General features: G+C 52.1%; 6 protein-coding genes across 6 annotated transcripts; 3 read left to right on the forward strand and 3 right to left on the reverse strand.

Annotated features, from left to right (window-relative positions):
* Window positions 1–1883: 1883 nt before the first annotated feature.
* BO97DRAFT_425907 (uncharacterized protein) lies at window positions 1884–3107 on the reverse strand (the record flags this gene model as incomplete). Its single annotated transcript, XM_025697101.1, has 3 exons — window positions 1884–2077; window positions 2452–2746; window positions 2805–3107. 3 exons carry the CDS (start codon window positions 3105–3107, stop codon window positions 1884–1886), a joined length of 792 nt encoding a protein of 263 aa, XP_025550105.1.
* Window positions 3108–3347: 240 nt separating this feature from the next.
* On the reverse strand, window positions 3348–4029 carry BO97DRAFT_415456 (uncharacterized protein; the record flags this gene model as incomplete). The annotated part of the gene is made up of 2 exons (XM_025696389.1): window positions 3348–3526; window positions 3648–4029. The coding sequence occupies 2 exons, from the start codon at window positions 4027–4029 to the stop codon at window positions 3348–3350; spliced, it is 561 nt and encodes a 186-aa protein (XP_025550106.1).
* Window positions 4030–4497: 468 nt separating this feature from the next.
* Window positions 4498–7499, forward strand: BO97DRAFT_415457 (uncharacterized protein; the record flags this gene model as incomplete). The annotated part of the gene is made up of 6 exons (XM_025696390.1): window positions 4498–4744; window positions 4778–5460; window positions 5931–6253; window positions 6303–6308; window positions 6588–7101; window positions 7131–7499. The coding sequence occupies 6 exons, from the start codon at window positions 4498–4500 to the stop codon at window positions 7497–7499; spliced, it is 2142 nt and encodes a 713-aa protein (XP_025550107.1).
* A 189-nt stretch (window positions 7500–7688) lies between these two features.
* On the forward strand, window positions 7689–9170 carry BO97DRAFT_415458 (uncharacterized protein; the record flags this gene model as incomplete). The annotated part of the gene is made up of 4 exons (XM_025696391.1): window positions 7689–7885; window positions 7929–7951; window positions 8048–8429; window positions 8753–9170. The coding sequence occupies 4 exons, from the start codon at window positions 7689–7691 to the stop codon at window positions 9168–9170; spliced, it is 1020 nt and encodes a 339-aa protein (XP_025550108.1).
* Window positions 9171–10021: 851 nt separating this feature from the next.
* On the forward strand, window positions 10022–11315 carry BO97DRAFT_415459 (uncharacterized protein; the record flags this gene model as incomplete). Its single annotated transcript, XM_025696392.1, has 3 exons — window positions 10022–10097; window positions 10181–10329; window positions 10383–11315. 3 exons carry the CDS (start codon window positions 10022–10024, stop codon window positions 11313–11315), a joined length of 1158 nt encoding a protein of 385 aa, XP_025550109.1.
* Window positions 11316–11828: 513 nt separating this feature from the next.
* Window positions 11829–12852, reverse strand: BO97DRAFT_425911 (uncharacterized protein; the record flags this gene model as incomplete). The annotated part of the gene is made up of 2 exons (XM_025697102.1): window positions 11829–12044; window positions 12106–12852. The coding sequence occupies 2 exons, from the start codon at window positions 12850–12852 to the stop codon at window positions 11829–11831; spliced, it is 963 nt and encodes a 320-aa protein (XP_025550110.1).
* Window positions 12853–13362: the final 510 nt, after the last annotated feature.

Genomic DNA, 13362 nt, shown 5'->3' on the forward strand with positions numbered 1-13362 from the left:
TTGTCAGATAGTCGACATTCTATACTGGCTCTAGGGAATCTGTCACTCGGCATTATACCCAAACAAAGGGAACTGTTTCCCCCTTTGTTGAAGTCCTGGCCCCCGCCGACGTACGCCAAGTTCTACAGTATCCCATTAGAACACACATAAGCTAATGCAGCTCAGTTCCAATTCGGGCCTGCGGTCGCCCGAACTTACCTGTCCCTAGTGTGGTCGCTCGATCGGCTCTCAAGACCAGCTAGCGACCTGTTTGCTGCCAAACGACGAATCCAGATCTCATACCTGTCAGCTCCTCGCTTCAAGGTCTTCCGACCTTTACCCAAAGTTATCACCTGCAACATGCAGGCTGCGGAATTCTATCGAGCGGCGAGAGGTTCCGTATCTCCCGAAACCTATGCAAGTTCTGGGAAGAACCCAGTCTATATGATAAGAGTGCCGTCTCGTCTGCTCTACCTGAGGAGCTACAAACTATCCGCCTGCCGCTACCAGACAGACCCCTCCATAACGTTCCAACTCTGCACTGTACTCTTACGACTTCCTTGCCATTTCTCGGTCCGACTTTCATGTGTCCATCCAAGCCGGAACAAGCTGGCAGATCTCTCTATCACAGCGCCCACAGATGCCCGAGGGCGAACAGCCCTATCTCTAGCCACGGTAAGCATTCGGCCCTATGGAGAGTGAGAGTCAAAGTGACTGACTGATTGAAGCTATTGCTATTTTCGATATGATTGGCCCCGTATTGTGCCTAATCCAAGGGTCCAGAGGGATTCTCGACACACGAGCCTCTATGAAGCAGCCAGCCCTGTTATTACTGCCGGTGTCAGTTACGATAGACCGAGCAATCGTTTAACTAAGGACGCAATCAATTCTGGGATCAAGACGGCGGACGCACAGACTGCTGTACATTACCGCCACTGACGGCACGATGCGGCAAGGCCGGATGAAGGGTCATCTACAAGCGCCCCTGCGCCGTTGAACGCGTGCGGTGGTATGCAAGAGGGGTTGGGCTACGCGATAAGCGTTGCTCGGTCGATCCAGTGACTCCTCAGCCAAGGCTGATATCGAAATGTGAGAACTGGAGGAGCTCGAGGGCCCAAGCATGTCGAATGACCCACCTGCGCGATTTTGATCCTGAGGATTCGAGAGAACTCGCCAACTCGGTCGGTATAGGCTATAATCCCCGGCTAGATCGTAACGGACATGGAATAAAGCAAAAGACGATGTTTATACCCATCGGTGAAAGTCAGCATGCTCAAGATAACGAAATGAACGCGATCTGCCACTCCCGCACAAGGACGAAAATTGTTGGCGAAACCCAGAACCGCACTGGAACACCCATTATCTCAATGAATGGCAACAACCAGCTTATCTCCGAGAGACCAAGTTGCAGTGTCTGGGTTGCTCGGTTTGCCGGGATAGTGTGACATAACAGCATTACCTGCATCTTCTAGGTGTGATACATCCCATAAGGCCCGCTGACCTTGCCGTGCAATATTGACTGTTGCTTTGATTGTCAAGGTCGGCTTAGGATGGCTTCTAATTCTGTTGTTGTGCACTGTGCTCCTCTCCAGTGGCGCTCTTGGAACTGACAAAGATACTCATATTTCGCGGGTCTCGCCAAAAGTTCGCCAGAACATACTCTCGAAACTGAGCCACGAGAGCGAGGATCTGCAGAGCGCGATGTTTGTCCCTAAGCAATGGGCGCTGCCTGTTCCTATAGCCCTGTTTCCACATTTATTCCGGCTTGTTATCCGCCTAGTTCAAAACAACCACTCTTCTAACCGGCCAACCGGCCGACTTCCCGAGATCCTGTTTCATTTCTGCTTGTGAAACGCGGCTTCTTGCGGGTCCCTCGCCGCAGCGCGTCCCAAGCGTTCCGACATCTACCTGGTAGGCGCCACGACGAAGTGCGCCGAGGCGTCATAATCGACCTGGTTGTTATCAGCCGCCAGGCTGTTGTCTTGGATTCCACGCGCCTGAATGTAGGCTGGAGTCAGATGCAGCTCGGGATTTACATTCTGGCCTGTGTCATGCCGCTGCAGAAAGCCCGAGAGAGTGGTCGAAGGATAAATCATCCCTGCAGACTATTTTTTACCAATCCAGTCAGCCAGGTATAAACTGCGCCTAGGTGCATTGACGTTCGGTAGTGGTAGGAGACATAGTCTTGACAGGATTCCAGGGCCGATGGCTGGGGCAGCTGTCTCTTCCTAGTCATAATGCGGTCGCCAGCAGCTGGACGCCGTGGAAATCGACCACTCTAGCCCTAATTTCGCTACACGGAACCTTGGACTCGAGAATGCTAGATCGGGTGAATGGGTGGGTTGGCTGGAACGATAAGGCTCTTGCCGCAGGTTCCAGCCACTGGGTTTGAGGGTGTTGGGGACTCTGATACGGCTGCCATGACTTCCTCATCCGGCTCAAAGAGAGCCCTTCATATCGAAGGCGACGAACGAAACCAAGGCCCCTGAGCCTCAGCGCTTCTGGGACCACATGACGAGGCGTCGTTGAGATGACCGTGGCGAAAATAGCTCCCGTGACCCATAATGACGTTGGGAGATACGTGCGAGCAATTGACTAGCATGGAAGCCCCAGCACCACTACGAAGTAGCCGTATGCGGTGGGCGACTTCGGCCAGGTCCAGAATATGCTTCTGATGGGCTACGGCGCCGAGGGGATCGGCCGGTATCAGGTCAACGCGGCGATGAGAAACCACCATCAACTGAGGCCGGATGATGAGATCCTCGCCCTGGGCGTCGTGTACAAGGCCCCGGCGTCTACAAATGTACCTGAAGCCCCGAGCTGACCCGCACCCTGATCATCGACTTCGCCACCTGTACCCTCTGCATCAATCGGGTGCCAAAGCGGCCGAAATGGGTGCCCCAGAGGCTGGACGACGGGAATCGCGTCTGCTTGGCCGGCATGGTCACCGAGTACCGTGGCCATTGTAAAGTCCGCCGCATTTGCTGCGCACCCGCCCAATCTGTGATATCGTCTTTCAGCGCTGGTGCAAGATCTTCCCCGAAATTCATGAACTGTGACGCGGGCACCGTGGTCGGACTACCTATCGTACGGCCCCGTAAGAGAACAGAGGATAGATGCAGACACATCTTCCTCGATAATCGAGCCGGTGCCAGGTTCGAGCGATGCCGTTTATTGTCGCGCGCCTTTGATTGCACCTGGTGCGGCCTCAGGTGTTGGTCATGGGTAGAGACAATAGAGCACTGTGGCAATGATCACTGGTATCGTCTTGAAGATGGGATCCTGTACCGTTGAGTACGGGTCCCAGTACCCATCTGTGATGATAATTATGAACAATATTGGGTCCAAGGGATGTCTTGATCGTTTGTTCACTTGTTGAGCGAAACGGAGCTTGCCGATACACCTGAGTTGCAAAAGAGGATGGTGAGGTAGTCTTGCTTCAAAGTGAGGATCAAAGCCATAGCGTCCGCGGACTGCTCACTAACGAGATGGGAGGACAATCCGAGCGGGCTAGGATTTTCACCACGAATACACTTGCCCTGTGCACCTGGTCCATTTTCAGGCATTTCTTTCATCGCCCCAAGCAAACAGGCTGAGCCTCTACAGCGATATGCGCTCTCTGTCACCAGGTCTTTCTCCAGTCGGATGCTCTACATGTAACTTCATACCTTCGCGTAGAGCAGTAAGGACCAAGAGTCCCTTCACATTCCTGGCGTCCAAGGATATCTGTGCTTTTTCTGACAACGGCCACCACGAAATGAAATCCTTCATGCGCAGACTGCTTTTATGGTGATTGCCTTTTATGGCTAGAGGAATAATCCCAGCCTGTGCAGAGAATGTGCTCTGAACATCCACCTTGCAACTAGTCTCAGCATACCTCCGGTGACAGCACCGTGCTGCATCTATGGTGCTATACTGAGTGGCCTCGTGGGGCCCAACCTTTATCGCAAAGAGGGCACATCCAGCGCTTGAAGGTTCTGCCGTATTCCTTCCGCCACCCTCACGGTCGCATGGTGCAACAGACCCGTGCCTCTGAAGACTATGATGCATATTCGAAGGTGGGATGCGCCAATTGTACCTGCCTCAGGCGCGGCACTCCCTCCTCACCTCTGTAGTTTTATTTGGTTCCTACATTGTGAGCAGTCTGGCGAGGCCTACATGTTTAATGTCCGCACCCCCCGGCTCCGGACATGGTATTTGTCACAGGCCTTGGCTATGCAGACCATTTCGAGTACGTTTTTGAGTCCGTTCCCGCGCCCACGACTCTTGCTTGACACTCCACACGACTTAGTCACCCTATACTCGCTATAGGGCGTGGGGTTGCAGGGCGTAGGCGGAGCTGAGTCGATGGAGGTCCGCACCCTCATCAGCACAAATGACGACTACCTCAAACGTAATTGTCGAGCTATGTCTGGCGCTGTAGCAGCTTCCCGAGAACAAGAAAGCCTGGTATCTGACTGCCAGGTCATAGGGAAAGAAACTGGTTCTCAGCAGCCCCGGACTTTCTAAATAGCCGCCATGGGGCCGAATACGCTGCAACATTCCATGAGCCAAGCACCCAAAGTTTTGGTTCTGCGCACCCACCTGGGGTTTCACGTACCGTACTGGACGACAGTGCTTGGAGCGAGCGGAGCATGCCGAGTTCCAATCCATGGTGACAGAAGTAAGGATGAAATCTGCTTCTGGGGATTGAACCTAACTTCAATTTCAAATCACGTTCGTCCTACCGGCCCGGCGACAACTGAGCCAGAGCAGACTCTGTCGGGTTAGTGTTGAGCTGCGTTTCCGACGCTTCCAGCCCACGAGGATCGCCCGCTGGGTGCTTTCAACAGCTCGCATATGAATGCCGAAGCGCGCACTGCCGCCGCGGAAGAGTATAACGACCTTGATAGCAGCGTGCAGGTGCTCCTCACGGCGTACCAATGTGCGTCGACAGGGGCCACCCTGCACCCCTGCTGTTCCAATGTCATCCTCGTTGAGCCGGGCCATAACAGCTCTCCGGCAATCCAGTGGGAGACCCTTTGGAAACAGGCTGAGGTCAACCAAAACCAGAGACGGGAAATTACTGCTGTGCTATGTGGGTGCACAGAGCTGCTATCGCCACATCGAAGCCCCGCGTACAAGGAACGGAACACCCGCTGCATCCTTTCGACAGAGCACGACAGTGTTCAGACAATTCCAGAAGAACTCACTTGTACCGCCACCACAGAGGGTCTACAGCATCATCCCAGCAAGCCTAACAGAAAGAACAAAAAGAACAAAAAATTATTCACCTGCGACGTCTTCCATCCCATACATCCCCTCTTCGCTCATGCCCGCCGGCCGTCCTGCTTGCTTTCCTCTAGGCTCGGTGCCCCTGGCCGCGCGACTGTTTTCTTTGGCTTGCAACTGCAATTCTCGCGCAACGCGATTCACGGCTTCGCACTCCGCTCTCCTGACCAGGTCTCTGAGTTGTGTGAAGCTCTAGAGGAAGTCCCCGAGGTACACGATCGCGAGGAATAAAAGCAATGACCTGCACCCTTCGCTCTCCCGCACGCGGTGCATGCAGCTTGAATCCCCCTCCACTGTGCCTGGTGACACCATTTATGTTGAAGAAAGAGGTCGGTGGAGGCTGAAACCTCCCGATCGACGCACCATGCCTATTCCATGGGTAACCACCGCATGAAGACATTCGATCCTGAAGACCAAGATCGGCAAGTCTTTTGTGAAAAAGCTCCACACGCAAATATACTGTTGCGCCCCTGCTTGGATAACTCTCGCGGAGTGTCTCACGGATTCACGAATGTATTGCTTTGTTTAACTTTGTGGAGAAAAACTTTCTCGTTTAAGTTGCCCGCGGACAGCTCTTGCCTTGGGGTTTTGGTAATCAAGTGACGGGATCACTGTATGCGGTTACGGCGCAGACTCGGGGACATATCCGGAGAGGGGATCTCCTGGTCGAACTTCGTTAGACCTGGACAAATAAGCTGAACGAGTGCGAAGCACCAGCCGAGCACTCTCAATCTCCTTCGGGACGCCTGCGGTCTGGCAAGACTCTCCAGGCTATACTCCACAATGAACATCCAGAGGCGAAATCGGAGGGTCTCGCCTGTCCTCTTACTTTTCAAGTCTTTTCACATCCGACATCAACCCCCACAAGATCTTATGAGTGGGAGGCCCAGCTTGTAAAGATTCGACTCCTGACAATTCGGTTTGATCGGAAGCCGTACCTTGGATGGGGAGGTCTTACGCAGGGTTCTTTCCCCGGGGTTTTCTACACGAGAGGTGTCTCAAGGTATGATCTCGAAATATTCCTACCTACTGTAACTGACTAAAAACTACAGTGGAACGTGAGCGGCCCACAGAAGAGACATCCCCGGGATGAATAAACGCCCTGGCCTCCCACTGAGGATAATCCGGCCACACGCGCATGGAAACTCTTGATCCCAAGCTTCCGTGGCTTTTTGACTGGACCCTCCAACAAATGGCCGCACGGCCCAGAAGCAGATCGTTTACATGGTGCAGATTGGCAGCAAGATGGACCACCCACCCCCTTCTCATCATCGTCTTCACGGGTTGACCCATTCCCATCTGAATCAATAGCTCAAAAGTCGCCCCCAAAACAACAGGTTAATGCCCAGGAGCAGCTCCGGTAGGTGGCGATCACTGGCGGCTACCTCAAATTTCTTGGATCCTAATCTCGACCGCCAGAACACCTCAACACCGCTCCGCGCGGCCGTCGCATGCGAGCATCACTCGACAGTGCAGTGTCTACTAGACCGAGGCGCAACCTTTACCCGGCAGGCAGTATTTAGCACCCGAAAAATCCTGCGACCAATTATCCATGAACAGGGAAGTCCACGCGCCAGTCGTGGCCTGCAGTATCGGGCAATAGGGAATAAGAAAAAGTCTATGTGCACGGGACAGGGGCCCGAATATTCCGCATTGCAAAGTGAGGTCGAGGCGTGCATTGACTACGATTGCGCAGACTTCTGCGGATTCAAGGTATTCTTTCCTGCAATCCCTAACCGACAAGGTCGACCATCAATGCAGGACCTGAAGGAGAAGCTACTTGCTCTGAATCCGGAAGAGAAAGAACTGCTGCTATCGGAATTTTCGGTGATTATGTTTATTCTATCCCTTGTAAGTCCCCTGGCTACTACTTTACCAAGTGTTGCACCGTACTAACTGTTTCTACAGGTCGCACAGCAATATTCCCTACAAAGATTTATTATATTGAGAAAGCCATCGCACCGACAAGGCGATCAGACCGAGAGCACGATCAGAAGCTCGACATATTTCAGCAATATGAAACAGGTCAACAGCCTAGAATTATAGACACACCGGGAATCCTGATCGACTCCGTCAAGAGTCTGGGAACAGGACACCGACTACCTCACTTATACCATCTCTCCCTTATGGGATCTTGCAATGTTCTCGCTCGAGAGCGACAGGCCAAGGACCGTATCAATTATACCGGACAAACAGCATCTGAGATATTTTCGTACCGGTATTTCACCGACGATTCATTCTACTGTTAAGAAGACAATACGGGATTGGAATTATCTTGGAAACTGTCTAAATGAGGCCAATGGGCACGGAAAATCCCTAGGGTGACTTGTTCGGTCAAGTCATGGCACCGACCAACTGCACAAATACATGATCGCCGCGCAGATCAGAGAGGGGATAAATCGAGGCCCAAATTCCGCCCTACAGTCCTAGGAGTCTTGATGGACAGTGTCACCTATGAAGTTGAAGAGCTAAAGGGTTGCACAATTCGACGCACTGTCGAGAAAAGACTGCACCCGCCGATGGATTGCGGTTCGGGAGCTCTCCATATGCCGCAGATCTATGCTTCACTTGACAACATGGTGGCGGCAATCGCATTGCACTCTCTACTCGATGAGAGACACCCCGAGATAGGAGGGTAATTGGATAAATTGACGGTGCTTCAACTTACCGTGTTCAAGAAAAGCCTCAATCCTTACAGATGGTATCCCTGATTAATCATAGCTCGGGTTCCGACCTCCCAAATTAATATGAGCTCAATACAAATTATATACATAAGTCTAGACTAACATATTGGAAGGACCAATATCGGAAGCAACATATTCGGAACGCTGCAAGGCGGGTGAGGGGGTTCTTTTCAAACCATCGAAGAAGATCAAATCTCTACAATCCCTGCGCATCCGCCACCACTACTTGCCCAGCTACACCGAGAAAGAGGTCCCACTGACTGCAAACCCCAGCGATCAAGATTCAGGGATCCAGTCGGGGCTGGTTCAAGAGGCGGGAAAGGTCCGCATCGGTGATGATACATGTGGACCATACAAGACAGGGAAAGGCCAACGGAAAGAATACGTGACTCTACCCAGGCAGATCCCGGAGCTACACGAGGTTAAGCGTCAGCCGGACTTCGTCTCCGCATGTGAAAAACACCTAATCCATTCACCTGCCAACCATCGTACACTGTATGATGAGCCCCTCATAAGCCGTTCACGGCCGAAAGGGGTAATGTCTGCAGTCTACTATACCATTACACTACGCGGGAAGATATACGAACAGAACACAGGCCGCGAGGACCACAACTATCCACACGACCATAAACCGAGCGTAGTCCAGAGCCACGACCGATTCGTTAGAGTTATGCACATGCCCGCCCATTGAAGCGGGGCTTTCCAATGCCGTCACGAGGAATTCTGTCGCAATAGAGGCAGACAGGAGAGGCCCACGTGGTTCCAGCCGGCGTGAGTGGGAGATGTCAGGCTCGTCCTTTGGCTTACCACATCATCAGAGAAAGAGCAGCTACCATTATGTCTCGACAAACATTGCCCGCTCGTGCCAGACAGAAACAGTTCCACCGCGAATTACCCATCTCAATCATGTCTTCATTTGAGTACTCCGCGGATCAGCAAATCAACATCGCCTGGGTCTTTCAGGTGGCCAACCATCTCGAGGCGAACGGGATTCCAGTTGGCCTGATGAACCGATGTCTGTTCAGGGCGAGGGAAGAAGAAGACCAACTATACATGGATCCGACCATTGATCTGGACGTCTCAGACGATCTTCTGAAACAAGCCGTGAAAGTTCTGGCTGGCTGTGGAGCTTCTGTATCTTCGGGCGCCTCTGAAAGCGTACAAATGTTTCGCCGAGATTCTCCCACTGGGGCAGGTCCCGGCCCGGGCCTGTCTCATGCTATCTCAGTCCGATGATTGGGTCATGAGTATGGGAGGATCTGGGATTGGGATTGATAGAGATGGAGAATGAGAAGAAGGGTTCTGAGTCTCATGAGCTCGGGATGTTCAACAATTCTTTGCCGACGGACTAGGGTCTTGGCTGCTAAAGACATATTTCGCGCATCTACATCTACAAACTCCATACACGTGGAATGGACCTTTTGTTTAGAATTTTACAGCAATTTTCGCTTCCAATGTCCTGACGTTTCGCGGAGACTGGGCCTCCTCCTTGTTGATTATGATGCACTTTCACGAATAGTGCTCCAGATCTGCTGACCTTCCCCCGACAAAAGTATTCTTTCTAGTTTCATATGAAATCCTGCTTTTGGTTGAAAACCAAGGGATTTGCCCATTAGGTCTTTGCTTGTTATTTGTTTCTAAATTATGATTTGGGCACTTAACTTAGTCTGCTGTTACATTCTATCACATACATAATATCGATTAAACTTTCAATATCTCGGTGGCTTACGAAATGTTCAAGTGGTAGCGAGTACACTAGGGGTCTATTTCAAATTGTTTTTGGCTTCTATTCTGATCCTTCTTGCCTTCGTTCTCCAACGAGGCCTTTGTTCCTCTGTGACCATTATTATCCGCAAAGCTCTGAAGTGTCTGTGCGAGATTCGAACAAAGACAGATACGAGCTCTTTGTCCAGCCCTCTACACTCCAGATGCTGCTTCCCCAACGTCTTATATTTGTACTCTCCTGCTCGTCTTCTCTGCAATGCATAAATTTAATTTCTAGTGGTCCCACCGCTTAACTAATATTTGGAATCTCTCCCCCTGCTTCGAAACTAATGATCACCTGCCTCGGACTGTACTGTGACAGAATGCCGCGACGATCTCGATCGAGTGCCGGCTCGTCCAAATCAATTGAAAATACACAGCCAGAAGAAGATCCTCAGCGTGAGTTTGCCCTGCCTGTCCCCAACCACAAGCAAGAGACTGAGTCTTCTCACCCACCAGCCAATGATTCGCGATCGACGCAGAGCGAAACAACGACAACGCCCCCGCCGACTCCAGCAACAATGAAGGGGATGCGAAGCCCGAGCCAGCCAAGTCCCCTCGCGCACACCGCGCAATGGGCCATTTCGAAGCTCGGCTCGAGAACACCGACTACGACAGCCTGGTCCCTCTAGTGCGATTCAGCTTCCGATACAAAGACACAAACTTCAACCTGCACTCAAACAGCCTCCCATTCGCATCGCGCGTGACCAAAAAGCACAAGTACGGGCTCCGTCGGCGGCGTACCTCGGCCCAGGAGATCGAGGATTTCAGCACACTATGAAGACGAACAAGGACAAACTGCGGCCCCTGATCAAGGAGTGGTTGACCGCGTGTAAGCCGCTCTTCACGAGTGCGCCGATGCGCGTCCGGAACAGCTTCGAGGCGCACATGCTGCACCCGCCTGTCAACCTCCAATTCGAGACCGATGACAAGGAGACGCAGATCGTCACTCGCTTGCCTCCCTCTCTCCCGGCTGAGGAAACGAAGGAGGGGGATCCTGTAGGTGACAGCTTGCTGGATCGTCTGGCCGATGGCGTGACGATCCCCATGGACGATCTCGCGGCGCTCCCTGTCTTCGAGCTGTCGGATGTGGACTCCTTCCTCGAGATCAAGGGTGGCTCCGTGTATCGCGTCACCATCAACGGGAAGGACTACCTCTACAAGCGCGCACCTAGCGATGATGATGATGACTCGTCTGATCCATGCCGCGCGGTGGAAAAGCTCTTTGCCCTGGCGCCGTTATCGCTCCGTATCCCCAGGGTGGAAGGACTCATGAGCCCGCGGACCACGGCCGCTGGCCTGCTGTACACGTACATCCCCTCGGTGGATCTAAGTAGTATCCCGAATATCGACGCAGTGGACATCGCCGAGCGCCGGAAGTGGTACGACCAGATCTCGGATATGGTGCTTACGATGCATCTGAAGAGACAATTCTGGGGAGACGCGAAGCCGGAGAACGTTGTTATCGACCATGAGCATCGCGATGCTTGGCTCGTTGATTTTGACGGGGTTTCCACCCCCTTGGTGAAGGTATCTAAATCTAAGACCAAGTATAATATCGCGCATGATCTGCAGGGCCTGCAGGATATTCGCGAGTTTTTGCTTCTCTCGGCCTGAGTTAGCTGGTTGATGCAGGCGACGTACTCTCTGCTCTGTGGTGGAGGCCCATGCCTTTCTTGAGTATATTGTTATGATGGCTTCTTTGTAGCCTTGTGGGGAGAAACTTTGTACTTATTGTACTGGACTTTATTTCTTTTTCTGTAAACTCTGGTTGTCATTCAACAAGAGGTCATTTCTCAATTGGCCTTGTGGTGACTAGTAAGCATAGACTTGTAAATATATCAGAGTCGCCTGTGCCGTTATCCGGGTTTCTCCCTCCGAAACTCCTATTACTCGAAGGAGGAGAGATGGTATACATAAAAGTTGGGATATGAGTAGAATAAGCATCAGCCCGCTAGACCCCAGTTTGTGCTCAAAGAGTTCTAGTAGTGAATTATGAACTATGTTAGTCTCGTTCTTTGTTGTCTCTGGCCTGGAATGGATCCACGATTTCATCTATATTGATGGAACTACGAGCGAACAATAAAACAGTATGATAGTTGTAAGGAAATTCAGATTTCTTTTCTGCGGTTAAACACTAAGACGAATCCGCGAGCGGTCATTCTGAGGAGGATTGTCAAGCATCATGTAAGGTTTGAACAGCTCATCGAATTTGGGCACGCGGGAGTTGAGACGAGGAACTTCACCGGAGGGATACTTGGCCTCGATCCCGTTCATCACTGCCACTACCCATTCGCCGAGGATTTGGGAGCCTCCGGATGCCAGTGGAACCAGCTCGGTGATACCCTGTTTCCAGAATTGCCAACGCTCCATGGTGTAGCCTGCCTTGCCTCCCTTCTCCCGGAACAGTGTGCCGGGGGGGGTGCTCGGCTTCGAACTCTGCTCTGCCCTTCTCGCCCATGCGCGACAAGTAGCTCTTCTGGATAGAGGAATAGCCGTATATTGTGGCCGCCTCATGGCCGAGCAGCGAGACCGCAATCACAATGCGCATGTCTGATTTGAGCAGGAGCTGGTCCGCGGGCGTTTCCAATGCCATCTTAAGCATGTTGAGCGGGCGCTGAGGGTCCTCCCACACCTCTCGGGCAGCTAATTCGGCAGCGAAGACCAAGATGTCGAGTACATGTCGAGCGCGGTCCGGCTCTACGGCAACGACCAGCTTGTTCAGGACCGTATCGAAGCTGCCGGACATGATAGCATCAAAATGCCGGGTGGTATGCCAGAGGATGATCGGCCCGGTACACGAATCTGTGCCCTCCGCCCTGCGCGACAACTTGGTCAACGCCTCTAGGAAGTCGACCAGAGATGTGATGACTTTCTTCCTATCACCCCGAGGATTGGCATCGGCGGGCACCTCTAGTAGTGACGCGTACATCCCAGAGATATGGGTTTCGAGGCAATGAGCTTTGTCATCGGCATGCCCGAAATTCTCGGCACGGAACAAGTAATCCATCTGTATAGCTGCCTGTTCCGGGTTCAAGGGCTTGTCGGCCCGCACGAGTGCGTCCAGTATATCATTATATCGATCTTGGAAATCAATGTACCGCTGGGATAGCCCTTGCGCCAGCCGTGTGGCCTCACTCAATCTTCGAACCATCTTCCTGCTACAGCCTTGGACCAAGATAAGTTGAGTCACTGCAGTTGGGTGATAGGGTGTGTGGCATGTGCGGGCATGACTCAAGTTACTTCGGTCACTCAAACACCTTATATACCTCAGCGACTTTATTGACGTTATGGCATTTACCAGGGAACATTTCCCCAAGAACGCTTCTTCTTCAGTGCCTCGGGGAGGGTTCTTTGTTTATCGCATTGCTCTCGGCGACATTCTCCCGTTGTGTGCTTGAATATTTCTTTGCTTTCTGGTAGTAGGGAATAAACCATTAGTCTAGGTGGTTTCAGTCATTTATTCGTGAAATGGAGATGCTTGATATTCGTACGGCAAGTGGTGAGTCAGAGGTAAACCTCAGTGCTGTAAGGCAGCACTTTTGGAAATGCAAGTCCGCAATCGGCAGTCTGAGGCTTGAACTCCGTTGTCCTGCAATAACAGTAAGACAAACCTTTTTCCATCATGCTGTCTTCGATCTCATTGTAATTTTATTGCTATGAC

The sequence above is a fragment of the Aspergillus homomorphus genome, assembly GCF_003184865.1.
Source record: "Aspergillus homomorphus CBS 101889 unplaced genomic scaffold BO97scaffold_25, whole genome shotgun sequence".
Classification (NCBI taxonomy): Eukaryota; Fungi; Ascomycota; class Eurotiomycetes; order Eurotiales; family Aspergillaceae; genus Aspergillus; species Aspergillus homomorphus.